General features: G+C 47.4%; 1 protein-coding gene across 2 annotated transcripts in view; it reads left to right on the top strand.

Annotated features, from left to right (window-relative positions):
- The first annotated feature begins 3,968 nt into the window (after window positions 1-3,968).
- Window positions 3,969-27,723, top strand: part of plppr2a (phospholipid phosphatase related 2a) — a 50,002-nt gene continuing 26,247 nt past the window's right edge. Inside the window, exons 1-3 of one of the 2 annotated variants that reach the window (XM_088932490.1) lie at window positions 3,969-4,056; window positions 10,690-10,852; window positions 26,517-26,705. In XM_088932490.1, coding sequence (XP_088788616.1) covers window positions 10,784-10,852; window positions 26,517-26,705 — 258 coding nt within the window. In that variant the 5' untranslated portion in view covers window positions 3,969-4,056; window positions 10,690-10,783. Of the gene's footprint in view, window positions 4,057-10,689; window positions 10,853-26,501; window positions 26,706-27,723 lie in introns of those variants that run through there. The other variant, XM_088932491.1, reaches the window with a different exon arrangement.

Below are 27,723 nucleotides of genomic sequence, written 5' to 3'. Positions count from 1 at the left end.
TTTTTAGATTGAAGTGACTTTTTCAACTCTGTTGCTGTAGAGCTCCCAAAATTAGAAGGAATTTATATCTCAGTGCTCCTCACACCATTTGGGACTGTGTTTTAAGTGCAGGGGGAGCCTAAAATGGCATTTGTGAATACCTTCCCTTAACAGCTTTTAACAATGGTATTAAACATTTAGCAAAATCATTTTTAATGTAGACAGCTGTCTTAGAGTCTCTGCTTCACAGTCAGTTCTCGCCTTTGCAGCTCACACTGTGACGCAGTTTTTCATTCGAACGTCTTCCTGTTACCACCTGGCAGTGATGATAATTGTGGTGGTTGTAATTCTGTCCAAGAGACGCTCTTACTCCCTTTAATAATAATAATTGCCTACATATATATAGCGTTTTTCTGGACAATCCACTCAACGCTCTTCACAGGTAATGGGGACTCCCCTCCACCACCACCACTGCACAGCCCCACCTGGATGATGTGACAGCAGCCATAGTGCACCAGTACACTCACCACACACCAGCTATCAGTGGGAAGGAGAGCAGAGTAATGAAGCCAATTCAGAGATGGGGATTATTAGGAGGCCATGATTGGTAAGGGCCAATGGGAAATTTGGCCAGGACACCAGGGTAACACTCCTACTCTTTTCGAGAAACACCCTGGGATTTTTAATGACCACAGAGAGTCATGATCTCAGTTTTACATCTCATCTGAAGGACAGCGCCGTTTTACAGTATAGTGTCCCCATCACTATACTGGGGTATTAGGACCCAGATAGACCACAGGGTGAGCACCCCCTGCTGGCCCCACTAACACCTCTTCCAGTAGCAACCTTAGTTTTTCTGAGGTGGTCTCCCATCCAGGTAATGACCAGGCTCACACCTGCTGAGCTCCAGTGGGCTGCCACCTGTGAGTTGCAGGGTGATATGGCTGCTTTAAGCAGCTTTGCCATTGTGCAGTTTCCTGTGCCAGTTTGCATAGGTTTTCACTCCCCGTGCGGATTCCCACCTCCCCATGCCCTGGGCCCAGCCTGGAAGACAGCTGTCACGTCCCGATTTTTGCCGCAACCAAATGGAACATTGCCAGAGATTACCCCCACTGAACTTTTGTTTTCTTTTCCGTAAGGAATCCCCATCGGATTCCCTATTTTTCCCTCCTGCTCCGGGGCGCTCCGTGGCCGTGCTGCTGTGGGCCTCGCGGTGCCGGGTGTCCTGGGGGCTCAGCACAGCTGGGTACCGCGGGGTGCAGCTCTGAATTGCCGTCGCTGCATCCTAGGGGTTACTACGGTAACCAGAAATGCAGCCCCCCACCCCCTCTCCTCCTCTGCCACATACAGTCCAGGCCACCACCGTCAAAGAGAACAGATTCCCGTCTGGCTCTTCCCAGGCACAGCACAGCAGACTGCCTGCAGGTCCTCAGGGGTGACCTCCCCTCTCCGCCTCCCCCAACCTTTTCCCTCTTCCTTTGGTTTCATTTTGGCTTCTCTCCATTTTGTTCTTCGCTCTTTTTTTTTGGCTCTCCTTCTCCGCCCTCGTCATCTACCCGTCTGTTGTCAAGACAACTCGGCGCTCCCGGCTGTCGGCTCTGCTCCGCGTGGAATCCGGGGATCTCACCTGGGCCCGGATACCGTCCCTGAATGCTCCGGCTCGAGGTGGGGGAGCGGGGCTGCCTGGTCCCTCAGGGAGTGAGGGGGGGCTGCTCAGTTTCAGTCACAGGCTGGGGGTCTGTGCAGAGCTGACACTGGGGCACCACACTGGCCTGAGGCCGCCACCTGACTGGGGACCGTCTGACCACACCTCGTCTCTGTAGTCCTGCCTGTCCCCAGTGCACCTGCTTGGATGAGACCGAATCTCACCGAGGCCACACCACACCTTTCAATCCCCACCTCTCCTCCACCACGAGGCCCCCTAGACCAGAGCCACAGCTGGACACTTCCTGTGCTTTTACTCACCTGGCCTCTAGCTCGAATCAAGGACAGCAGAGACCAAAGAGCTGGCTTATTCTGCGGGCTTAAATCAGAATTCTCGGCTGTACCCCTCCAGTTTTGCACAATCATGTAACCGACTGTTAAAGTTGTACACAGGCAGACTTGAATTACAAATAGCTTGTGTGTAGCACCTCATCAAGCACAAAGCAGAACTGACACATCTGGTTTCTCTGGCACACAGTCTCGCAACTGGTTCTGCTGTGCTTCGGAAGATGTGCTCGTCTTAATATGCCAAGGCTGGGTACATCCACTTAGACTCAGCGGCTCGGCACCAATGTGTGCCAGTCTGGGGTCTCTCGTGGGGCATGGGGGGGAGGGGGGTTACTTGACTGTGCAGGTGTAACGAAGTGTAGCTCAGGACCCTATGCAGACGGTAAAATCCGGAAGTGGGTGGAGTAGGACAACAGGGAGGAGACGACGAGGAACAGGGCAGGTGGACAAACAGGGGGGCGTGACGACAGTGAACTGGTGCTCGGGGGGCGTAGACGTGGCAGACAAGTCCAAGGGAGTCCAGGGGGGTAATCCAGGGCGAAGTCCAAGGTCCTAATCCGAGTGATCCATCTGCGACGAAAACAAGACACAGTTAAAAACCGGAATGGGATCCGGTACAGGGACAGGGAAATAAAAACAGGATGACGAGGCCAGGCGCTCTGAGCCCTGGCTCAGCAGGGTCAGGATAGGAGGCCTATGCCCTCAAGCCGCAGACGTAGGGCGACTTGATGGTAGGGGGGCCTCCTGGCGTCCGTCTTCCAATGCAGAGCCGGGAGTAGCGAGAGCGCCTGGCTAAAATAAGGAGGGGCAGGTGCACGGAATCAGCAAAACGCGAAAGAGCCGGAGCGCCCTTAAGAGGAGGGATTCCGATCGTCACAGCGGGGAGATCTTCAGTCCTCCTCATGATCTGCCGTCTCGGAGTTTGAGGCCTGAGCCAAACAATTTTTTTTTTCCAGTGAAAGGCGAAAAAACTCTCCAAAATCAAAAGAGAGAGACTGGAGAGACGGGAAGGAAGATCTTGCAAGTAGAGGTGTATGACAAAAGTCTTTTTCTCTTCTGCTACATGGATCCTAAACCCAGTTGTAAGGCCATCCTCCCCCTGAACTGGATTCAGTTCTTCTGTGCAACTTTTCTGTGCACTTTTACAAACACTTTTGCCCGCAGATGGGATTGGACGAGAAGGATTAAGAAAACACCACCGCCTGTTATCGGTCTTTTACTGTGTTTTTCCGTTTGCAGAAGTCAGTGTCCTTTCTGACTAATCGGAGGTGCTGATCTTTCCATGTGCTTATTGCACAAAATTTCAGGCTCTTTCTTATTCCGAATCTTCACACTTGTGGCCCATATTAATAAACTTCACGATTATTATCAGGCCTGCCAGCCTCCAGCTTTGTGCTATCCTACCAAGTGATCATTACAGTAAGCAGGTGTGACCTGAATAGCTTAACCTTTGTTAAAAAAAAGGAAATAAATGCAACGTATATAAAATGTAACAGAGCGTGCGTTAGGTCCGTGCCTGAGGCGGGGCTTTGCACCCCTGGGTGACTGATACGCACCTGAGCACAGCCAGCCCGTTTAGCTGTGTGTCGTTTTTTTTACAAGCCTTTGCTGGCAGGACCTGCTTAGAATAACAATGAGGCTGAGCCAGTCTCCCTCTCTCTCACTCTCTCTCCCTTCCCTCATCCCTGACACACATACAGTCGCTCCCTCTCTCTCACTGCCTCTCTCCCCTTCTTTCTCTCAGCAGCTGTATTGGAAAGCACTGAAGCTGGTAATTTCAGCCACTTAATTAATTAGCCTAGCTGCTGTTTAAAAAGAGAGAGAGAGAAGAAAAGAACGAGACTCCTTGCACAAGGCAAGGCTCGAACTGTACTCTTTTGTCTGTGTCGTCTGGGTTTGCCGGAGCCCTGGCAAGAGAGCAGTAGAGATAAATCAAAGAAGCTAATTGGTTTGTTTGTTTTTTTCTTGCTTTGAGAAAGGCGGTGCAGAAGAGCGGTGTAAAAGGCTATTTTTCTTTATTCTTCTCATCTGACATGGCTTCTCCATAGGAATTCAGCACACAAAGCTGCAAGGCTGAAGGCTAAGGTAGGTTGCAAAGGATCTTTGCTCACAGCAATAGGCAGGCAGGGCTTCTTATGCTTGCATGACAGTTGTCAAGCGGGATGCTGCTGTGATTTTGTGTGTTTTGCTTTTGTACGGAGGGCAGGGTTGCCTTATTGATCTGGAGACCTGCAGGAGCTTGACACCATGCTTCTCCAGCCCCTGTCGTGCAGCTGGGACAATTCCCCTGGCCTGCAAATCTAATTACTCTGCGAGGAAATCCCATTTTAAACGCTGTCTCTGTTTTTACCCCGAATGAGAGTTAGAAGTGTCCTGTTGCCGGGGGGGCAATTGTTTGTGGGGCTGTCTTTGTACGGTGCAATGCTGCAGGTTGTTCTCTTTGAGACTGAGAGGCTTGTGGTCTCCTTTGGGTAAGGCAGCACAAAGAAAGGCAGGGAGAGATCCCGAATGATGGCAACGAGATCCTGAATGATGGCAACGAGAATCCGTTCTGCGATCCTTTCTCTGCCCAGCAGTAGAAAAAAACAACTAATTGTTGAACCATAATTATTTTCCCAGAAACTGAAAGCTTTCGTTCCGTTGTCTTGGAGATTGCATGGCAACGTAGCCCACATGTACAGTAGCAGTTGGTAGGAGACTCAAAGAAAGTGCCGGCTCGTTTGCCTGACTGGGACAGATATAGGCTGGAAAATGACTTGAGAGGATGCGTGTGGGTAGGGGAAATAGCTATGCACTGTAACGTTTGTGGAAACAGATTGCAGAGACTAATTAGCGTTTCTTTCCCGTTGGGGGGCTGTAGCCGAAGTAAAGTGGAGTGACAAGTGCACATATGGCTTCAGATGGTAATTGAGTTCTGAGGGGGCAGGGATGATCGCAGGCCCCAACCCCTCTGTCTGCGTCTCCAGGACTGGGGGTCAGCCGGACGCTGTGAGTGGGGCACAGAGCTGCACCGGTCCTAGGTCCATACAGCGCGAGGTTCGGGAGCAGATTCAATGCACAATGAAATCTGATTTTTCCTTTTTACGAAAGAAAAACAACCCTTGTCATCTGAGTGCTCAACCCCCCCCCCCCCCCCCAGAGCAGAATGTAAGGAACTGACACAGTGTGCATCTGTATGTGAAGGTTTGAGTTCATTTATTTTGGTCTGATGCGCCAAGCTCGATGGAAACAAGCAGGAGCTGGTTTGGGTCGTGCAGCAGAGCTATATTTATTCTCCTGCCCTAGTTCGCTCCTTTCTGAAAGCGTCTCGTGCTGTGGACTGATCTGAACTACATACAGGCACCTCCTTCGCATTCTCAGCCCGATCGGTCAGTCGATCAGACTGGTCTCCCAGTTATCGAGTGTCAAAAACTTCTTCGTGTTTCTTGATTTTTCCCGTAAACGACAGCAGGGGTGTGCTCGTCCGAGGTCGATTGAAAGCGTTTTCCCTTTCCAGATGAAATAGAGTCTGGGAAGTCAGTATGTTGGGAGAGCGCTGGGAACTGTTGTGATCACTGGGCCTCATGGGTACTGCTGGTTACAGATGCTCCCGCTTCAGGCTTGACAAGGATACAGGGACTGTGGTGCGCGAATACAGGTTAATTGAAAGTGTGTGTCTTCTTTACACAAGCCCCTCGCTTGCACAAAGAGTGGTGGATGCTTGGAGCAAACTCGAGCACGTTTCTTGAAGAAGTACATCCTTGAAGAAGCAGGTTGATGGGGGATTTGGGTCAACTGCACCAAAATGGATGGACAGCACTGTCTCCCCTCTCCTCTGTGGCAGGTTCTATATTCCAGGAGCATCCGATCCTGATACCAGAGAACCACAATCCAGCAGTGCTTGTAGGTTCTTTGCAAGAAATTTAAGGTTTTGCTCAAATTAGCAAACGAATTTAAAAAAAAAAACTTAAGTTGATTGCTTGTCTAAGAGACTTTACTTTAGTAACTGATGATTTAAAGGTGACCTACAAAACTCCTGTATTGTAGCTCATCTGCCCATCCTTTTATATACATGTTAATACTGGGTTCCCCAACTTCAGTCTAGAAGGGTAGTAGGCCATTGTGTTTTCTTGGTCTCTTTGAGTTAACGAATACCTTAATTGGCCAATTAAGGTTTAATTGAAACAGCTAAACTCTTTTCTAAAGGTTCTAAGCTGTTGCTAACAGTTGGATGATATAAGAAGAAGGAAACCATTGAAGGAGGCAGGATCTTCACATAATGGGGGACATCTCTTCGTTGCCCCTTGGGGAAAATACTCTCTCTCTAGCTGTAAGACTGCAGTACTATAAAGATTAAACCATACTAAATGGAGCAAGCTGGGTCAAAATCCATTCTTCCCACTGTGACAGTTGTCCAATTATTATGCTATTTCTGCGCCCCAGCTGGCTCAGGATTTGAAATGCAAATGGAACATGAAATAAGGAAATAACCCCATGGTTGAGAGGTTCTTCGTTTTAAAGCACACATGAGCATAATAAGATACTCTTCTTGCCTTTCTACAGTGACCCATATAGCAACAGAAAGGTCTCAAGATACTTCACAGTCTAACCGACCTCAATCCACCGAGAACTCTTGATTTCTCTTTGTGAGTCAGGAAATGGTTTTGTACCATCTGGGCCCTAGGTTACTTAACTGGGCTAATTAATTTCCTAATCTGATTCATGGTGCCAAACCCAAAGAATTAGTTATAACAGACCCTTGCGCTTCTTTTAAAGCAGTGCTTCCCAGCTCTGCTACTTTTCTCCAGCTGACTTCTTAATCTCAGGCTAATTGATTTCAGTTTTCTAACTGGGACATTTACAAATTTTGCTTTCGGTTCTTAAATCGTCGGGTGCGATTTGTAACGCTCAACCCTGTTTTGGGGTTTACAGAACTGCCCTGATTCAGGTCTGTTGCCTGAAATGGAACCAGCTGGACCTCTGCTCAGTGTGGGAGTGTCATTCCCACTTGTATGTTCTTCATGCACTGATCATCTGTTATTCTGGGTATATTTAAAATCCAAGACTGAGTGAAGAAACAAGTGAACCAAACGTCTAAACAAGCAAGCAGCTCAATTTAGAGGCATCAATTAGCTCTGGAGGTTCAGCAAACCCACTGGCCCCCTGGACCATGGCTGTCTAACAGGTCTGAGCCCCAGAACAAGTGTGTGAACTGCACATTAGCCCACACAATTAAAATTCAGACTTAAAACCTGGCATACTGTGCCGGGACTTTCAGTTATTACAATTGCAATGGCCCGTGATTGTTGGAAATGTGCACAATGAAAATTGGAAAGTTAGGTTCTTTTTTTTTTCTTCTTTGACTATTTTTCTGGAATGTTGAAGAGAATTAGAGATTTGATTTTAGGGGTGCAGATCTTGAGTAATCCAGGTGTTAAGGGATTGATATCCTGTGACCTGCTGTGGCTTTCACCCCAAGGAAACCCCAGCTCCCACTGTGTGCTTCAGATAATCTTTTTAGAGCCTCCTGCCTTTCTGTGCCACTTGTACTGATGAAGCAGGGATTGTGTAGCCTTCTTTTTCACTTTACAGGCCCATGAAAATGTTTTTTTTTCCAAAGGGGGTATTAAATGAATCGAAGAATTCAGAACCTGACATTGGCTCACGTAGGAGCCTGCAGCTGGTGAAAACACACGTGGATCGGCTGGTTCAGTGGGATTCGCACATAGCATTCCTTTGCCGCAAGGCCAGAGAGAGAGAGAGAGAGAGGATGTGTGGTCGCGTTTTCCGGGCATCAGGCGGAGAGCGGTAGGAATCAGACCCCCACTCCTACATGAAATAGTGCTACTGCTGTGGTAAGAAAGGACAGGGGTCCCTTTCCTGCCAGGCTCACCTTCTCCAGCCGTTGTCAGGCCTGTTGGGGTCTGAGAGCTGTGGGATTCTTGTGTTCGGACACTGACTCTTGTTGTTGGTGGTCCAAGTCCAAGGACTGGCAACATATAGCACAGAACTTCCTGGATCAACTTGGGGCAGCAGTGTGTCAGAGATCCGCGGCGCTGATCTTGTTTACTTATTTGCCCCCGGTCCACTGAACGCCAAAATGACGGACACGGAGTTGCAGAATATGAGTCATAGGTCTTCCAGACTTTATTTCCAAGAAACGCCGAAATGTCATTACTAACACGTCAGGCCTCTGCTTCTCACAGGCAACCCTCCTTATCTATTATAACCTCCCCGCCACCATCTTTGCTGGCTTGGAACAATGTCAGGGGTCCGTGAAGCAGTCAAGCTGCATCTTGCAGACAGTCTCTCTGCTGCTTCAGTGACCTATATTGCATGTAGATCCGTCTGAAACCAGCCTCTGAGATGTCATCGAGTTTCCAAACATAGAATCTGGACTCGACCTACGTATCCGTTAGAAGTGGCCTTGGAAGATTCTGGGAAATGTTTGACATTTAAGTCCTTCCCCTTACAGCTGAGCCCCGGAGGTGGGTGGCTGTGGCATGTTGGGTTTAGCCTTCTGAGTGCGTGCAAGTGAGCAAGAGGCTGGTGAAAGAACATCTCCAGGGTTATCCGCAAGCTCCGGAAATATCTCCCTTCGATTTCTTCCCATTTCCTCATGTGTTAACATCCTCGGGTTGTGACTTCCAGCTCCAGGGATGAAGAGAGGAGAGCAACGTGATATTTTCGGAAGTGTGGGGGGGCGGGTGGGTATCTGGGAAACGAGAGTGGCCAGGGCCTCTGCAGAGTTAGGAAGGTTGGTGAACTGGTTATGTGTAAATGCCAAAAAAAAGTGGAAAGTATTTCTCAAATTTCTTTTAATTCAAAAAGCTTTAAATATTGAACCTGGGTTAGAGGGATTAATGGCTAGCATTAGGACGGGTCGTCTTCAGACACTCACAGGGAGGGTTATAAATACATCTCTTTCCCGTCTTGCTAAAAGCTCAAACTCATGTCTTATTCAGTTCATCCTCTGCTCTCTATTTTCGGGGGGAGAAGCATCAAAGTTCCTTGTAGCGGAAAGCTTTCTGACTGCTTTGAGTGTTCTGAAAGCGCAGCCCCTAAACAGGCTTTTACCGAGCTCATCCGAACGCACGTCTTTCCTCGAGGAGTGGCAGCTACGCACACTCATTCCCCTTGATAATTCATATCGAGATTTTGCTCAGTCCTGCCTTATCTTGCTTCAGGGCCACGTAACAGGGCCGGCTCCATTTCTCGTTACTGCCGACTGGATTTTCCACCACCTGCCAGTGGCGTAAGGGCATAAGCTGCCGGGAACATTTACAAATAATGTCCATCTTGCTTTTTTGGTTGCTAGGACAACGCATTAATCAATGTGAGGGTCTCATCCAGCCATGTCTAGAAGGCTGTCAGCTTGAACATGGCCAGTTACCTTGTTACATAACTTTAAAGACCTAAATCTTGCTGTTCTTGGGAAAGCCCAGGGGGAACCGTGTATATAGAAGAGTCCTGTTGTGGATTTGACTGGACAGACTACATCTCACAGTGGCTAGGATCCTTCCTAAAATGTCAGACTGGGTCATGTCAACTGCCATAGCAGAGATTCTCCAAATGGTAGTGTTCACTCAGGTGGATATGGGTTAGTCGCCCAGGGGGCTCCCTCTCCTTCATACTGCATGTTTCTGGCATACAGTGACTCCCCTGACTTCATTAACCGGTGACCCCAAAAGCATCCAATGTGATAAATACAGGTAACATTTATATGCCTTGATTGTACACATTTCATCATGTCTGAAACATAAGTATGCGACTGATCTAAAACACATAAACTGATCTTTTTTATTTCTCTAGGTCACGAATTCTCCATCTCCCATGTCAGGCAGCCTCTTTTCCTGCAGCCACGCTCAAGAGCCAGTGCTGATTTGCTGTAAACTGAAAAGCAGATTGATGGGTGTATGCAATTATGGTAAAAACGCTGTCTGAAAGTAGTCCGCCTCCTATGAAGCAATAGTGAGCACTGTATACAAAATGATGCACACTAACCAGTTTTGGGATGGAAATGTTTGTGGGTGGGGACACACTTCGCCATCTGCAAAAACCCTAATGTGTGTGTGCTTTTCAGTGTATGGACTTTGTGTTCAGATGCTCTGTTAAACACCTATCATTTTTTCAAGGGAATACAGCTTTATTAAGCCTGTGCAATCCTTTCACCGAGGCTACAGTACATATGAATTCCAATTGTTTTTGTTTTTCCCAAAATGTGTAACGGGCTGCATATGTTTTCTGAACTCAAGCCCTACCCCTGAGCCCTAACTATAGCTCTAGTCCTTAATTCTAAGGCATTCTGCAATGTGTGCTTTGACAATATTATGAGCACTTTAGGTGAGGTCTTTTGATAAAACTGTCAGAAAGGATTGCAGTTGTTAGTACAGTGTTGCAGGTAGCCCCTGTGTAGGCAGCATGACCCCTTCGTACAGATCCCCAATCCTGTTCCTAGAGGACCAGCTGTGACAGCAGGTGTTCCAGGTCTCCTGAGAGCACAATCATCTGAGGAGTTGGGAGGAGCTGTGTAAACTGGTCCAATGAAGTCAGTAAGGACCGGGACTGGGGATCCCTCTATTGAAGAGTGACCAGATCAGTAGAAGGACCTTGATTCTTTTTCACCCCTTCTTTTGGTTGTAAACTGCGGGCAATAAAACAGACCTTCCTCTGCAGCACATAAAAAAACAACAAAACTTTAAAAAGCCTGACTTAATCCAAACGTCTTTCGGCTTGCAGGAGACTGGGGCTGCCTTCCTGCTGCAGGGGGTTCAAATCTCTCTGCCGTTCGTTCCAGGACCGTAACGAGATCAGCAGGTGGGACGGGCGGAAGATGGCAGGCAAGGAGAGGCAGGACGTGAAGAGCAGCAGCTCCATCGTGCCCTGCTTCGTGTTCGTGGAGGTAAGCGGTTTAGTCCGGCCTTGCATGGAAGAGGAGCGGAGCTGCAGGTCATTAAGCGCAACAGAGCAGGAGCACGAGACGAATCTAGCTAGTGAGTGAGCTTCTCCCCACCACCTGCCCAGGTACCCACCATTGTAACAGACGCTCCAGGTTCTGTGTCAGCAGTGTGGGGAGTAACATGCTGGAGACGACTTTACAAGCTCACTGATGGCTTTATTGCCCCTTTCATTATAGTGGGGCGTGTTAATCACAGAGCAGGGAATAGCTGGTAAGGCAGAGAGAGGGTGCAGGCAGCCGCAGGAACACAGAGGAGGTAATTTTGTTATTTTAGCTGATTACTGAAAGTTTGTGTAAGTTTAATTACCATTCATTTTTTTCATTGATCAATGTTAATCAAATTAACTTAAAGCCAATGCATCAGTACATTAATTATCACATATTATCATATAAGGGAAGGTTATTTATGTCTTGTAACCACTATTTACTGTACTACTGTATATTATGCAGTGGTGTAGGAGCGGACTTGGTTATATGCAAATGTGGCTATTCTCAAAGGATCTCTGCCCTGAACCCCTGCAGATGTTGGGACCCTACTGTATGTCACACAGGACAGGGGAAAATGTACCATTGATAAAAGCTTTGCTGTGTCTCGCGCAGTGAGTGCTGTGCCCTCTGGTTGGCCCTGTTCAGCTTTAACGGAATGCAAAAATAGCGCTCTGCTGTTGGTCTTATTTTTTTTGCAAAATTCAGATCCTAGTTTTAATAAACTGTGTGGACAACAAGTCAGGGGCTTTATGCAATTTAAAGTGCACAGAACCTGGCTTGCTTAACGTCAACAGAAATTGTGGCACCTGAGCTGCTCTCTCCAAACCACAAACCTCAAGTTGAAGTCGCTTTGTAATATTACAATCAAGAACAGAACCTTACAAGCCTATACTAGGATTTCACCACCCTGATCTGATCCATGTCAGGTCAGATAAAAGTTCAGTTTGGCCAGTTTGAAAATCCTTTGCAATGTGCCAGTTTGTCCCATAATGGGGTAACTTGACTCTGCGAGATATGAAGGTCATTTCCTCTTTGTGTTCATGTTGGCGACAGCGTGTTTGATAACCAGGGCTACTGCAAAGTTCTGCACCGCCCATAGTAGAGCTACAGTCCATCAGCTAAGGCCGTCTGGTACGTTGTGTAATGCACTAGGGATAAAGGAGCAGTCAGAAGTACAGGATGGGCCCTATATATAGAGATTTTCCCTGTGCAGAGGTGCATGGCTGGATGAGCACTGTAGCTGGGGAAATTGTATTTTGCTGTGCAGCTGTCACTATTATAATTAAGCCCAAACTGGAGCAGGGGAGAGGGGAGCGCACTTGAAGAAAGAATAATGGGTGAATGCAAATTTGAGCTTTTTCTATCTGCACCGCTGATAAGGCTGAGAGACCGCTTCATCAGGTAAATGAAGGGGAAACTTGAAGAAACTCAGATTGTACAATGAGATGGATGTAGGGCACTGTATTTAACACCCCCTACTCTAACCAAGATGCCAGCTTAATGTCCTGTCTGAAGGATGGCACTTCCCACACCACTTGGTATGGAATATCAGGCCCAGAGCACCACCAACTGGTCTACAACACCACTTCCAGCAAGAGTCTGATTTTCTTTAGAGGTCTTCCATTCCAGCCTGGTACAACTTCTAACATCTGACAACATTGGGCATAAAGTTGCTGACTGTTATCTGCTTCTCTTTTCCATTCTCAACGTTTACACAACATTGCAGGTGATGGAAACAGAGTTCAGGATTTGGTTTATTTGTCGTGTGCACAAGTGCAATGAAATGCTTATTTACATGTGTATACTGTACGCATTTATGCTCCAATACAAAGACATTAAGGAAACTCCCATCTTAAACACAGGAAAACAGCAGCAACAACAACAAACCTAAATAAAACTCAGCACAAGCAAGGTGCAAACAAAACACATCAGGGGGAGTCAGTGGTAGAGGTAGAATTCAATAATCCGACAGCTCGTGGGAAGCTGTCTCTGTCTCTGAATCTGGAGGTATGGGCTTCAGTGCTCCTATAATGCTTACCAGAGGGCAGGAGAGAGAAAAGTGAGAAACCAGGATGAGAGACAGCGGGTGTCCAGTGTATGTAAGACATAAAGGACAGGTGCAGCCACCAGCTCATCTTTTTTTTTGTATGGTTTTTCTTATAGTATTTTTGAATAAGGTTCAGTTGATTTGTCTGTGCAGCCTGACTGATGGTTTGGAGCTGCTCGGGTGGCAATGTGCTTTGTTTCAATGAAATTACTTACAGACAGAGAAGGCAAACGGAGAACGGTGTCATTGGCCACACAGTCACAAAGAACCTGAACTCCATCATGGAAAGCACTGCTGATTCTTGCAGAGATATTCTGATAGATAGTTTCACTAATTCAGCATTGCAGCTGTCTTTTATCTTGCAATAGACAGTGTAATATAACCTTTCGAAGCACCCCAAGCAGACTTTTCATTCCAGTAGGCAATTAAGGTTGAGTAAATCAATAGTTCTGTGTTCTTTTGCGGTTATCTTCAAAGAAACTATTGCACTATAAGGCATACTGCAAAGACAAATGTGAATCGGTATGGTTAGAATATATTCCAGAAGAACATAAAATAAGAACCAAGAGTTCGGAAGAGAAAGAGTTACTGACGAGTTAAAAAAGTGTTTGTAAAATTCTCACACCTGTATGATGAGCACTGCAGCGGAATGTGGCACACCTTCAGAATGCGTTGCTGTGGGGAACCCGCAGGGAACACGCCTGCGGGCACTGAGATGACCAGTGTACATCAGAATGTGAGCAGTACATTTCTAAGGTACAAGCTACACCAGTATTAATTCCTGGACTTCTAAATGGAAGGTTGTGGGGTCGAATCCTAGGTGAGATAAGAATACTACTACTACTAATTTCATTTTATATAGCAATTTTGAAAAGAAGCTTGTCAAAGCACTTGATGGGAACCGTAAAAGCAAAATGAGCACAATAGACACAAGGGATTAAAAATGCAAGAAGCAGACACAGAAACTAATTAAATAAAAGGCTTTCTGAAGAAGAAGGTGTGTGGAGTGTGGATTTGAAAGCGCTCAGGTAGACGACTCTGATATCCAGAGCTTTGGGCATACATACATGTAGGTAGAGTGTATGCGGTTTTGGGGGACAAACGGGAGACCCAAATGAGACAAACGAAGGTTGCGAGGTTGTAGTCTGGAGGAAAGTATGACACTTAAATCAATCCAGTAAAATATACCCAGATATATAAATGGGTGCAAATGCACATTAAGTCTGGATAAAAGGATCATCTCAGTAAATAATAATCTCCTACACTGCGTCTCTGCGATGCACAGTTAACACTGTGCAGTTGTTCTGTCCATTTGTATCCTGGGGGGGGGCCTTTCCACAGTGTTGGGTGGCTCAGTAGAGCAGCAGTGGACTGGGAGTTTCTCTGGATCCTCTACTTTATCTGTCGCCTCCCGAAGTCTGGTTCTGGGCGGATGTTGATGCTTTTCCAAGTTCCCGGTGCGTGAGAGGGTGGGTGCTCTGTCTCGGGGGTGTGCGGTTCGATTTTAGAGGGTAGAGAGAGAGAATGGGGGGTGATAGGCCCCAGCTTATTTCAGCGAGTGGTGAAAACAGAGGTTCTTCCATTCTATAGGCACTGCAGACCTCAGAAGTCTTACAAACAGGGAGAGATACTGAATATGAATATACTGTACATACAGTGCATATACGAATAATAAACTTGATTGGTTCTGTCTTTAGAGACACTGTTAACAGGACAAAAGATATTATATAAGTCTTGATCATATCAGCTTTCAGTGCCTTGTGTACAGTTCTCTTGTTCCTGTATCTTGGAGGCTTTTTAAGCCAGTTCAGGGCAGAGAGAACGTAGGTGTGTACTGTCAGTACTGTCACCTTCTCAGATGTCCCTTGCCTGAATGTTGTGCATGCTGTAATTGTAGTGGAATTTAGATGATTGTCTTTCATTTCTTCTCTTCCAGCACAGTGCAAGCATACGTCCTCTGTAAGAGCAGCGTCTAACACCGCACTCCTGCAGAATGCATTCCTATATACTGTAAATTACGGTTTTACAAGACTTCCCCCACAGTTTGATTCACAATTGTATTACTAAGTATAACTCAAGCAGACTGGTATTTTCATTCCAGTAGACAATTCAGGCAGAGTAAATCACTAGTTCTGTTTTCTTTTTATATGTACCTTAAAAGACTTGTGGCTGTGACAGAGAAGGAAAGAAAACTGTTAAGGTAGCATTAGAAATTAAAGTAAATTTCCTCAACGAAAGAAACATGAAAATTAAGAGTTTTTTTCGACTCACGGAACTGATGAGTCAATCAAAAAGACCTCTTGATTGATTAATCAGCTTTTGTTGCATCTTGTGAAATAGTGTGTGGTTCTTCATACCGCCAGTAGAGGGTGGTGTTGGAGAAGATGTCTCTGAATTACAGTTATTCTAGATGGACAACAGATGACGCTGTTCCCGTCTGTTTTTGGAGGGGGCGGGTTATAAAAAGGTGTTCCCATGGCAACTTTTCCCATGTTCATTAGCGTGAATTGGACTGAAAATAAAAGCAATTATAAGAAATGTTTTACAGGTAAGCTTTTTACAGTGTATAATTAAAAATTTTCAGCAACCTTGACACTAATTCATTATTGTTTGTGTTGTTGCTAATAATAACAGTAACCATCATTCTCATTAAGTTATTTGTACACATCATGCACACGACCGCTAATTACCAATCCCTCAAGATTGGGAAATTGAATTTGCAATTCCTGTCAAGATACCAGTCTCAGACACGTGACTGGTTGATCTCCTGTTGGCAGAATTTTGAACGGCTCTTGAAAGCTGCGTCTCCTATAGGACTCATGCCATAGGTACAGCTTCAGAGGTACGATGTTAGCAGGGGGAGTTTAGGATTTTAAAACTTCCCAGACCTGTAAATGCTTGAGGAGGGACAAATTTAGGCTGCCGTGTGTCAGTCTAGATTTTCTATCCCTCCTGCCTCGCTTTTCTGACCTCTCTTCTTCATCCACCAGTCAGCAAATGAATGTATGACATTCACAGGCAAAGAAAAAGCTCTACTTTATAGCGCAGCTTGCTCTGTTTCACAAGATTCGAAATACCAGGTGCATCCTGAAGACAGATCTCGGTGCCCATCGCATTATGCAGATTTTCTGGCTGTTTTTCCATCTTGCATATTTCATCTTTGTTACTGGAGGGGAAGGGGACAACTAGGCTTCCCATAGGACACTTAAAGGTCAAAGGGCGGTTGAAACAGGTTGTGACCTTTGGCTGTGACAGCGGCCCTCTTCTCAGCAGTGCGGGCTTTCTAGCGATGGAGGACCGGAAAGCAAGAACAAAAAAGCCCGTTCTCACTGAAAAGCGCAGCAGGTGTGCGTGGCCAACAGGCAAGGCAGGAGACAGAGCAGGCCACCTGCAGGAGGGGCAGGGTGCCAGAGCCCACAGCGGCCAGCCCCCCCGCCCAGGTGCCATCTGACATGGGCTGCGGGACCGGTCGAGAGCCCGGGAGGAATTTTCGGACAGGTGCAGCAAGCGCAGATCTTCAACAGCGACACGGGACTCGGATCGCCCCAGACATCTGCTGCCAGGAGGTGCTCCAAATCTCCTCTCACGCCCCGCAGCTTTGCGTGCAGTCTGCCGCGGCACGGCCTCTCTGGAGAAGCTCTGCCTGCTTTCTTTCCTTCTCCCTCTCCTCCGCGTCTGAAAAGCCGAGGATTAAATCAAGAGCCTTGGCCATCTGCACTTCCATTTTTTCTTGCGTTAGATTCCCCACCCCTTTTCGCTACAAAAAACACACACACACAGTGGAAATGTCATGTGAAAACGTGATATTTACATTCCACTTGGTGTAAATGTCAGCCTTCTCCATGAGCGTCTGCATCAGGCCCTGTGTGTGATGCATGCAGCCGGATGATTCCAGACTTTGGGGGGTGTTTGTGCATGCTCTGTTTTGTGCCTAGCATTGTTATAGACACCTGGCATGCTTGTATGAGCTTTGCACAAAGAATCACACACCCTGCGGCCATTGGTATTAATAGCTTTAAGACCGCATCTAATGCAAAGGTTAAAAGGCTTGCCCGAACAAGGCTGGTGCTGGTTCATAAAAACTGTGGATAATTCCTAATTAAGTATACAGTGTCACAAAGCCATGCATGCACTCATCTCTTGTCTTGTATATCAGTTTTGTTGTAAATCCCATAGATAAAACATTCCTTCCCCCGTAACGCTCCAGAGAAGCAGACTCACACAGATTCCAGACCAATCTGGCTGTGAAGAGAGAGCTCACCTCCTGGAGAATGCAGACTAGCTCATTGTTCTACTTTTCCGTGCTTCGCGGCCGATGTGCCCGGTGTGGGAGACATTTATGGGTTGATTATACACTGCGATCAGTTAATAGAAGCATGAATCACAGGCGCGTCATAACTTGGATTAATGCTTACCGTGCTCTGAAGATCAGACCTGAAGTGCATTGGCGAGGTTAGTGAATCGGCCCAATTAAGCCATTCATGAGTTAAAGTAGGCCGTTAAGAGAGGAGTTGTAACGATGCTGAGCTTCAGTTTTTATAATGGTGGTGACTGCTGCCTTGAGCTGCCAGGTCCTGGAGTGGAGCGAATGTTTGGTGATGCGGTGATAGGCGGTATTGTAACCAGGAGCTCCTGTCTTCCTGCTTCTCTATGCCAATCTCTGCTAATGATCTGTGGCATGTGCCTCTAGAAGGGGGATTTTCCCCATCGTGACCTTTGAGTTCCAGTCGCTCCACCTCCTGGGCTTCGTTCTTTCCAGGAGGAACTGGGTTTTGTGGCTGTGTTCACGGTTGTGGACTTTCACGATGCCCAAGATGTGGCACGGTCTGTAAGTCACAGGCATGAGGACCGTTCATGTCCCTGCCCCCTGTGCTCATTCTTCCAACTCCGGTGGGGGTTTTGTTTTCCTGCTATGGGCAGTCACCTCCTCCTGTTCCTTTAGTCACCTCTACGGGTAAAAGACTGGAGCCATCAGAACATCAGAAAGGCAGCAGATGGGAAGAGGCCATCCAGCCCATCAAACGAGGAACAAACTGCCCCTAGTCCGAAATCCTCTTGAAAGCCAAAAGCCCTGACCTGGAAGGAAACAAGAGCCAGCCAATAGAAACTGGCCACAATGAAAGAAATAGCCACATGAACACGGGAGAGAACATGCAGACTCCACACAGCCAGACACTTGGAGACCTGTGACACACAGAATTAAAGACGTGGACAATATCAGATTGCTCAAGGATGCTAAAATGAAGCTTTTTCAAGCTGTCTGTAAGAACGTTTTTAAAAGTGAGGCTTGGAAATGCCAAATGTGGCAGAACATTTACTCCCCATTAAGAAGGTTTTGCCGACATATCAAAAACTGGGAATCCTGGAAACAAAGGAAGATGGGAGTTTATTTCACAGGAGTTCTGGTTGACTACTCCCGTCGTCCCTTGAGGGGAAAACCTCTCTGTCCTTGTTCTCCAGCTCTCTTTCAGGGAAAGACTGCTGGCCTGCAGAGATACAGTGCATTGCTCATTAGAAAGTTCAAACCCAGCTGGAAATAAAGAGCCTGTAAACAAAAACATGAACACCTGCAGGCAAATGCAAAACAAAGAAGAATATACCCATTTAAACGTAATCTGGTCTTGATTTTGTTTTTTAAATTTCACTTCACTAGGGATGTCATGCATCGTGCCACTGGGAAGCTCTTCGATCCCCGTTGTCACTGATCCGCTGTAGAAGGTCATAGACAGAGCCATGTAAAAGTCCAGCTGAGGTTCAAAAATAACTGTGCATTACTGTCAATTACTGAGGAGGAGTGGAGAGAGAGAGGGGTGACAAACCAACTGTAGATGCGAGGCTCATGCAACCCTGAGATTGAGCACATGTGATGACCAGATCCGATTCAGTGATCAGAGAAGCCTTTTTAACGTGGGAGATGGCCAGATGCAGTTAACCAGGCGCTCAATCTCTTGGTCCTGTGGAGATGCGAAGAGGAAATGTCCCGCATGGTAAAGCACGCCTGTCAAAATGCCCAAGTCAAGAGGAGCAGCGAGAGACCAGAGTGAAGGAGGAAATGACCTGCAAGTCCAACGTCCAGCTTCTAAAGTGTCAGTGTGCAGTAAGCCTAACAAGGCCGAGGAAGCCCGAGTTTGGTTTTCCTGCTCACATTTCCTTGAGTTTTAACTTGTGCAGGGTTTAGACTAAAGTGGGAGAAACCAGAACTTTCCATGAAGGGGTTGTGCCATATCACCCTGCAACGCACAGCTGGCAGCCCACTGAAGCTCAGCAGGTGGGAGCCTGGTTAGTACCTGGCTGGGAGACTCCTGGGAAAAACTAAGGTTGCTGCTGGAAGAGGTATTAGTGAGGCCAGTAGGGGGCGCTCACCCTGTGGGTCCTAATGCCCCAGTATAGGGACGGGGACACTATACTGTAAAAAGCCGCTCTCCTTCAGATAAACCATCATCATTAAAAGTCATTAAAAATCCCAGGTTCACCAGGCTCACCCTGGTGTCCTGACCAAATTTCCCATTGGCCCTTACCAATCATGGCCTCCTAATAATCCCCATCTCTGAATTGGCTTCAATTGGAACAATTCTGTTCTCCTCCCCACTGATAGCTGGTGTGTGGGAGTGTACTGGCGCACTATGGCTGCTGTTGAATCATCCAGGTGGGGCTGCACACTGGTGGTGGTGGAGGGGATCCCCATTACCTGTAAAGCGCTTTGAGTGGAGTGCCCAGAAAAGCGCTATATAAGTGTAAGCAATTATTATTTCCACTCCCTTGGGGCTCTTCCCAGTGAGTGGTTGGTTACTGTTTTAGTGGAGCTGTAGAAAGTAGTGGTTGAACTGTCAGTCTGGGATTGGAGAGTTTAAGCTGTGACAAGGGCTTCAGAACCGACCCGGTCCAGACCGAGGAGCGCCATTTTTCTTATCCCTGACCTTCACTTCCCCTTCGCTTTCTCCCTCACTTCCCATCAAACAAAACAAGAAGCTTTGCTTCACTGGGCCTTTACGGTGAGGTAACCTTTCTCCCTTCCATCAGTGATGCACACGGGCGATTCCCACATCCCGGCCTCGGGAAGCGGAAGGAGGGTTAATCGCTCCTCGTGGGCGTGTCCGATGCTTTGTCAGGCCCACCTGTGTCTGTTCATCGTCAATGGATCAACCAGTAAGGGCTGCGTCGTCAGAAATAACAGCAAGCCAGCTGAGATGCGGTGTACAGTTCTGTATGCCGAAGGTGTTCTTAATGAATAAAAAAAAAATCTAACAACAATCTAAAGAAGCAATCGGAGCAGTGAAGTCTCTGGAGATGTGGAGCTTGGCTGCAATGAAAACCAGGACCAGGGCTGGGAACCACTGCTTCTGCCAATGGCAAGTTGACCTTCTAGACAAACTCTCTGGCTCTACGGCCCAGATGTCAGGGATCCGAGCCTGGGTGACGTCACTGGCTGGCTGGGACTGGATCGCATTGGCATAGCCCTGCTGGGGTAGGTTTGGAAGTAGTGCACCAAGCAAGAAAGACTAAAGCTGACTCTCCTGTCAGTCACTGTGAGGCGTGCCCTGTATCAGATGGTGCATCAGTATGGGGGGGGGGAGAGGGAGAAAGTGGTAGTACTGATGGGGAAAAAAAGGATTTGACGCTGACAGTAAGCTGGGAGACAATTGCAAACTGAGGGGCGATACTGATGGAAGAGGTGCAGGTCTCCACGTCCTCGGTGTTCCCCCCCTGTGACGTAAACGACCCCTCCCCACGAGCCAAGACAGAAAGAAATAACTGGCGATTTTTTTAAAGGGTTTCGACAAAATTCAAAAGGCAAAGAAGGGGTTTTAAAAAAAATCTTCGTTCCGTGTTTGGAGCAGCTGTCGCAACAGTGTTTCGCTCCTCACAGAGACGAGCGCTTTCCTGTCTTCCTGGGCTGAGCTCGTGCGGGGACAGAGCTCGTTAAAGCGCAGCCAGAAAGCTCAGGGGTGTTTCACAAGCAGCTGCTTGTCTGAATAGAGTTGGGGAGAGAGAGAGAGCGCGCACATGGGGGCTGTGCATTATCAGAGCTCAGCTTTGATCCTCCTTCTACCCACATTCCCCTGCCTGCCTGCCTGTGCTGCCCAGGGGGCCCGCGCCGAGCCGACAAGTTGGCAGCGCGATGAAACACAAAAGCACTTTACATCAGCGTGTCGCTCTGACAGCGTCCCACTCTCCCCTCCCTTAAAATCCGGTCCCCTGCTCTCCTGGAAATGCTGCTGAAGGGGTTTGCAGTGGGATCTGCGCCCACCTGTCACGCCATTGCTCAATCCATCGCTAACGGCCCGAGTACTGCTGATGCTTTGTTTTGCATCACAGCGTTCAGTAATATTCATTAAAGGGGGAAACGGCAGTGAAAAGAAAAAACAGAAAAAGAACAAGATGGGAATGTGGAGACCCAGAGGAAAGTGTGTTCTGTTGTGGAAATTAAAAACGTGTGCATTTTGGCTTGAAGAATGCAAGTGCTTTACACAAAGAGTGGTGGGTGCTGGGAACAGGCTTTAAAACCTTGATGAAACTGATCCCTTGGAATCCTTCAAGTAATGACTGGACACGTCCCTCATGACAGCTAGGCATTGTGGTTGGGGTTAGTAAATAATTGGAAAACCACAGAAAGGTATAAAAGAAGAAAATACCAGAGTAAAGGTGCAAATGACTCTGGTAATCTTTCCTTCAGAATCAGCACCGGGAGCTGTCAGCTTGCTGTTTCTGTGAACACAGAGAGCTCAGGCTGCTGTGCAGCTGCAAGGAAAACCGCACAAGGGAGCAGGTTTGCTCCCTGGGGGCTGCATTGCTGTTACACAACATGCTTTTTTGATGTCCTCAGTGGCCCAATTGTTCAAGCACTGAAACTGCAGCATCTCCTCAGATCCCTGGCTGCTGTATTTCCCTTTCTCTTTGATGAAGGGAAGAGGGAGCTCAAGTGCCTCTCTTCACTTCCGAAGGGGCGGCTGCAGGGGTTTGGTCTCACTGGGGGTCTTCCAGTGGGGTCCAAAGGGGCTTCTGCAGAAACTTCGCCCTGCCCAGCTCTAGATTGGTGCTGATCCCTCCTCAGGGACAGACAGCTAGGGTTTTGCAGGAGCGAGGAGTGATGCAAGAGGCACTCCAAAAAAAGTGCAAACTTGCACAAACTTTGTGGTTGTAACATTAACTGCATATGCAGTACAGCTTACCCCTCAACACTCATAAATTACATTTTTATATCAACGTCCTCAGTCCCCAAAATGCCCCAGTGTTTTCAGACTCAAAGGACAAGGTGGTTTTCCTAATTCCTCAAAGCCCCTAATTCACAGCGGTCTAACGTCAACAGTGTTTTTGAAGAAAATAGAAAGTTAGTGGGTGGCACAGTGGCTCAGTGGTTAGCATTACATCCTTGCAGCGCTGAGGCCCTGTGATCCATGCAACACATGTTACTTCTGATTTTAATTCCTGGGGTGCTGTCTGTGGGGAGTTTGTATGTTCTTGTGGGTTTCCTCTGGGTGCTCTGGTGTCTTCTCGCAGCCAAAAGACATTCTGGTATGATCATTTGGTCTGGGAAAATTGGCTCTGGTGTGAGTGTATCTGTGTCTGCCCTTTGATGGACTGGCATCCTGTCCAGAGTGTATCATGCCTTGTTTCTGATTCATTGATTGATTGATTCTGGTCGATTCAGATTGATGCCAGAAACACTGGGGTGTCTTGCTTGAGCTTATTTAGCTGGCCATGTATTTGAATTGACATAAAGAGCCCCCCACCCCATAATAAAATATCAGGACAGCCTAACATCACAAAAGTAACGCTGGACAATACTTGTGCAAACGTAAGCCCCTGATCCATGCAACCAGCAGAGATGGCTGAAGACGTGCTGAAGAGCAGCAAGCTGTGCCTTGCGGAAGGCAAGGACAGAGAGTGGGACACTCTGGATCTTCTTCCGAATGGAGCACAGTTTGAGCATGCTTGGCCAGGCTGCAAGAAGCACTTTCCCGTTTTTCCCAAAAATGGAGCCAGCAGAAGAAACTCTACAGCAAAAGGCTCAGGACAGCAGAAGAGAGGGAGAGAAAAGAAGAAAGGGTCATCTTGTTTTCTCCCTGCCAGCCTCACTGTCCTCTCGCCTTTTTTTCCCCACTCTGACTTTTATGGGGACAAAGTAAAGGTTGATCTTGGTGTCTCTGGCAGGTTTTGGTTTAATTGAGAAGCTTGACACTTGAGGCCTTTCAGCAGTGACTCTGAGGTAGAAAGTAAGTTGGTCCTTCCACCACTAACCTTACCTTTCTACTGACAAAAGAATTGATCACCTTGGAAAACATTTCATCTAACACTGGCCCTGGCTACTTGTCAAAATTCATAGGGAATAACCAGATCAGGAATTATTTTTAATCCAGAAACGGCAATTATGTTTTATTGTTTACTCGTCCAATTTGGAATCGCTGTTTGTTTCAAAACGTGGCTCCTCGGCAGTGACTTCTCTCCGCCTGGAGAGAATGAGACATGCCCACCTCCAGAGCCCTCAGTCAGTGGACAAGCTCTGGGCTCCACAGCGATGGGTGGGAGAGGGAGCACATCGTTCCCGAATGTGTGCTGGAGCGTTTAGTCTTGACCTTTGACCCCTGACCCTTGCTCTCCTGCTTGTGAATCTGCTGGTCAGTCGGGCAAGTGACATGACTCAGTCTTGGCATGGAGCCCCAGGAAGAATCCAGGCATTGACACCCTGTGATCCTTAGCGTTGTGCAGACCCCTGCCACATGAAACATTAAAATTAGAAACCGTCATGTCCATGGCATAAAACACCAAGAATAAAGAGGAGCAAACACAAACACAGCAGGGGCTGATGCTTGGCCTTGCAACAATGTACTGTATAAATATAGTACCTAGACTGGGAAAAAAAAATATTGTGGGGAAAACCCACTTTTGCTACATTTGGAAGTGTTTTCATCCTATCTCTGAATCATCAGAAATTAATCTCATCCAGCTACATGGTCTGTTTTGCACCACAAATCAGAGCAGGCAGCACTGTGAAAGGGCCACTTCACTATGTTCAGCCCCAGCCTGAACTAGAAGCAGTTAGTAAACCTGTCTAACGTTATGGTTTAGTAGGACTGCTGTGAAAATCAAGTTCAGATCCACATCAAGGTCTTCTGTGAGTTAAGTGGACACAGGCTTCCAAAGCCTTCCAGGTGTTCACTGGGCCTGTGGGAGCTCTTAACGAAACACTGCAGTGAGTCCGGCTGTGTGGGAGGGCTCGTACGGTTTGGTCGCCTCGAGAGAGCCTTCACAAGCACCGCCCAGCTGGCTCCAGACGCTGTGGAAGTGTGAGGGTTAACTGTAGTTTCTGTCATGTTCACGATGATTTTGCAGCGGATCCAAATACACTCTCCATTTGCAAGGATCGATAGATAGGTGGCTGTACCTCATTGACGATTGTGATTACGGTGTATTTTTAATGGATGTTTTTTTTTCCTTCCTGACCCCTGGATCTGGCTAATACATTTAAAGCACGCGTGGTGTTTCTATATTGTATCAGCAGGGTTCTTTACAGGCAGTGGTGGATGAGATCTTGCATTTTCATGTGTCTCTGGTGTTTAAATGCATAATATTAAATTGAAGCTTCCTACTTTATTAATTTGGTGACCAGACAACGTGTAATTTTTCTGTTTGCATGCCTCATTACCTGGGTTTTAATCTGTAGTTTGATGAGCCCTGTGCCCCCTAGCTGCTGGAGATAGGTTCTGCCTTTCAGCGCCAGGGCTTGCAGGTGACAGTCTCAGCTGTGCCACTGCCTGGCTGTTACCTGCTTACCTGCGGCAGCATGCACCTACCAGAAAGCTGCTGTGTTCTGGGTAGCTCATAGTCAGCCACGTTGTCCTGTACATGTCATGCAACAGCGCCCCCCTGTGGTGTAGCAATCACCTGTGAATATGTAGCATTACTCATATAAGGGCTGTGCCTCCTCTCCTTTCCCCTGGTGACTTTGTTGTGCTAAAGGCAAGGTCGGATGGGTGCCAGGTGGTTAGCACTGCTGCCTCCAGGTTGAATTGCTTGTGACCTTCTGTGGGGAGCCTGCATGTTCTCTGTGTTTGCTTCGGTTTTGGCCAGGCACTTGGGTTTTCTCCCACCTCCTGAAGTCATGCAGGTGTGGTGTGGTGGTGGGGGGGGGGGATCTCACAAGAAATTCATACATGTGAGTGGGAGAGGGGGTGGGTTATTATTAATAGTGGACATTTCCAAATTAGGACAGCAAAAAGTAAAGTGGGCCGAGTTATACCAGCACAGCCTTTGTCAAAAAAGGGCCAAGTGTACAGTAGCTCTGGAGAAGAACAAGAAAAAACGTCAAGTCCTAAGCTGGTTTGTCTTTTTTGAAAACTGTGAAGTGACTAAATAATGCACTGAAAAATATAGCTTTTCCCCCCTTTTTAGGCTGGTATTTAACCGTGTTAAATGAGAAAACAACAAAAAAAATACATCTGGAGTAAGTTACCACACATTTTAAGTGATAAACACCATAGGGAAGTTTAATCATGCGGAAATGACCGTATCAAGAGTTAAATCCAAGCTTCTAGGACGTGAAGAATGGAGAGTTTCTGTGTGTGTAGCAGAGATGGAGAATGGGGTTACACTTTACCTCACGTTTATCACTAAGTGTGTGTATTGATGTTATAAACTGGTAAGGAGCAGGGCTGTGGGGGCAGGATTTGTGTTGAACGCCTAACTCGCAGTTGATCAACAGCAGAGCCTGGTTATCCTCACATTAATATCACTCTGTTACAACTTTCACAACGCATTCAGTGGCTAAAACATTTATAGAAGGCATTTACGAGATCTAAAGAGTTCCCAAGAATGGAATGGGGATGATTCTGATAAGAGAATTGCCCCGCAGGGTAGAGAAAATTGAAAAACAAAAGACCAAGAGTTTGCCGGGGGCCTGTCTTTCATCCTTTGTGGGATGGCTGAGCATATAATGAGACTTGAGGGGATTATCTGTAGCCCATTGTGAAGCCACTCAGCTCTGGACAACCCGAAAATCATTTTGGGGGGGGGGGGGAGCCCCTCGTCCTGAATCAAGAGCGGTCCGCTTCCCCAGCGGTCCCCTCCGTCACAGCTGACACGAAGGAGAGAAGCTCACGCTCACACACACACGCGCGCGGGCAAACACACACACACAGAGACACGCGCGCCGAGCTGCCAGAGCGCTGGCTGGCGTCTAGCGAATCACATTCGCCCTCGCCGAATCCCCTCAACTCGCGCTCTCTCCTCCTCTCTCTCCCCTCTCTCTCTCTGTGTGTCGCTCTCCCTTCTCGTTTCTTTGTTTTCTTCCTTTGCTTCGTTCTGTAAGGCTGCATCTATCCTCTTTTTTAAAAAAAAAACCCAACAAAAAACACATCCTCCACCTTTTTTTTTGCCCCCCCCTCCCCTGTCCTGCTGCTTCTGTTTTTTGGGATTTCTCTCCTCCTGCCCCCCCCCTCCCACCCCCCTCTTTTTATTGAACTCTCTGGAACTCCTTCCTGCCTTCATCCCGTCTTTCTGCCCAGCCGGTCAGCGAGCGCGCCCCCAGCCCCCAGACACCTCCAGCTCTGACCTCGGACCATGTTCTATTTCCAGCTGGTGATCATGGCAGGCACCGTGCTCTTGGCGTACTACTTCGAATACACCGACACTTTCCCCGTCCACGTCCAGGGCTTCTTCTGCTTCGACAAAGCCTTCTCCAAGCCTTACCCCGGACCCGAAGACACCAGCAAAGCTCCACCGGTCCTGGTGTACTCTCTGGTCACTGCCATCCCCACCGTGACGGTAAGCCGGCGTGCGCCGATCGACCGGAGCTCTTCACCTGCCCATCCTGGGCGGACAGCGATGCCAGCTCTGTTCTGTGTGTGTGTGTGCGCGTGTGTGTGTGAGTGTGTGCGTGCATCCGTGGGATTTGAATTTTTTCCAGCAACAGGATGACAGCTGGCTTCAGTCGCTCGGCGAACTCTGCGGGCTGCCATCTCTCCACCACCTTGCTCTCTCTGTCTGCAGCCTCTGTCGGGGCGGCGCGGACGGTACAGCCTGCTCTTCTTGAGTGATGTGCGCAGATCATCGCTGTGCCTGTGTGTGTTCGGTTTCCCTTAGTCTTATACCTGTTTGTGTGTCACTCAGTGTTCTGAATTTAGCACACTTGCCTGCTTCATGCTATCTCCAATCCTTGGTAGAAGACATGAGCAATGTGTTTAAGACAGTTTAAGATGCTGGAAGGGGCTGTTTGACTAGAGACCACTGTGGAATTTCTTTGACTTCAAAGCTCCTTTTGACAAGATGTTTCATTAATGTTAATGGGCTTTGCAATGCAGTTCAGATGAACATCTGTAACATCTTTTCTCAAGCTATAGTTCTATGAGATATTTAGTAGATATGATACAATATGATATGATTATCAGACAGCATTGTTCATAAATATAAGATCACATTTGACAGTGTCAACTGTAACAGCAGTTTTTAAACCTGGTCAGACTGACTGCACTATAATGTTAAAGTTATGCTTAGAAGCAGACAGAGGGCTACTGTTGTGGTCAGGGTTAGGTCTAGAGTTGCCGTTAGAATATGTGCTGGAGCTAAGATGCAATTGGTGTCCTAGAGTTGAAATTAAGGTTAAAATCAGTGTTAGGGTTGGGTTTAGGTTTAGTGTTTGGGTTAGTTTTAGGATTGACATGAGGGTTAGAGTTACATTTGGAGTTAGGTATAGGGTTATGGCTGTACTCAAGGTGATGGTTAGGGTTGGACGTATAGTTCAGTATTTATTTTGCTTCTCACTGGTTTGGAGCTACATGTAGAC

Source organism: Atractosteus spatula, chromosome 14 (assembly GCF_055471065.1).
Source record: "Atractosteus spatula isolate fAtrSpa1 chromosome 14, fAtrSpa1.hap1, whole genome shotgun sequence".
In the NCBI taxonomy this organism is placed as follows: domain Eukaryota; kingdom Metazoa; phylum Chordata; class Actinopteri; order Semionotiformes; family Lepisosteidae; genus Atractosteus; species Atractosteus spatula.
Note: the sequence above shows the minus strand (reverse complement) of the source record. Positions and strands in the feature narration are given on the sequence as shown.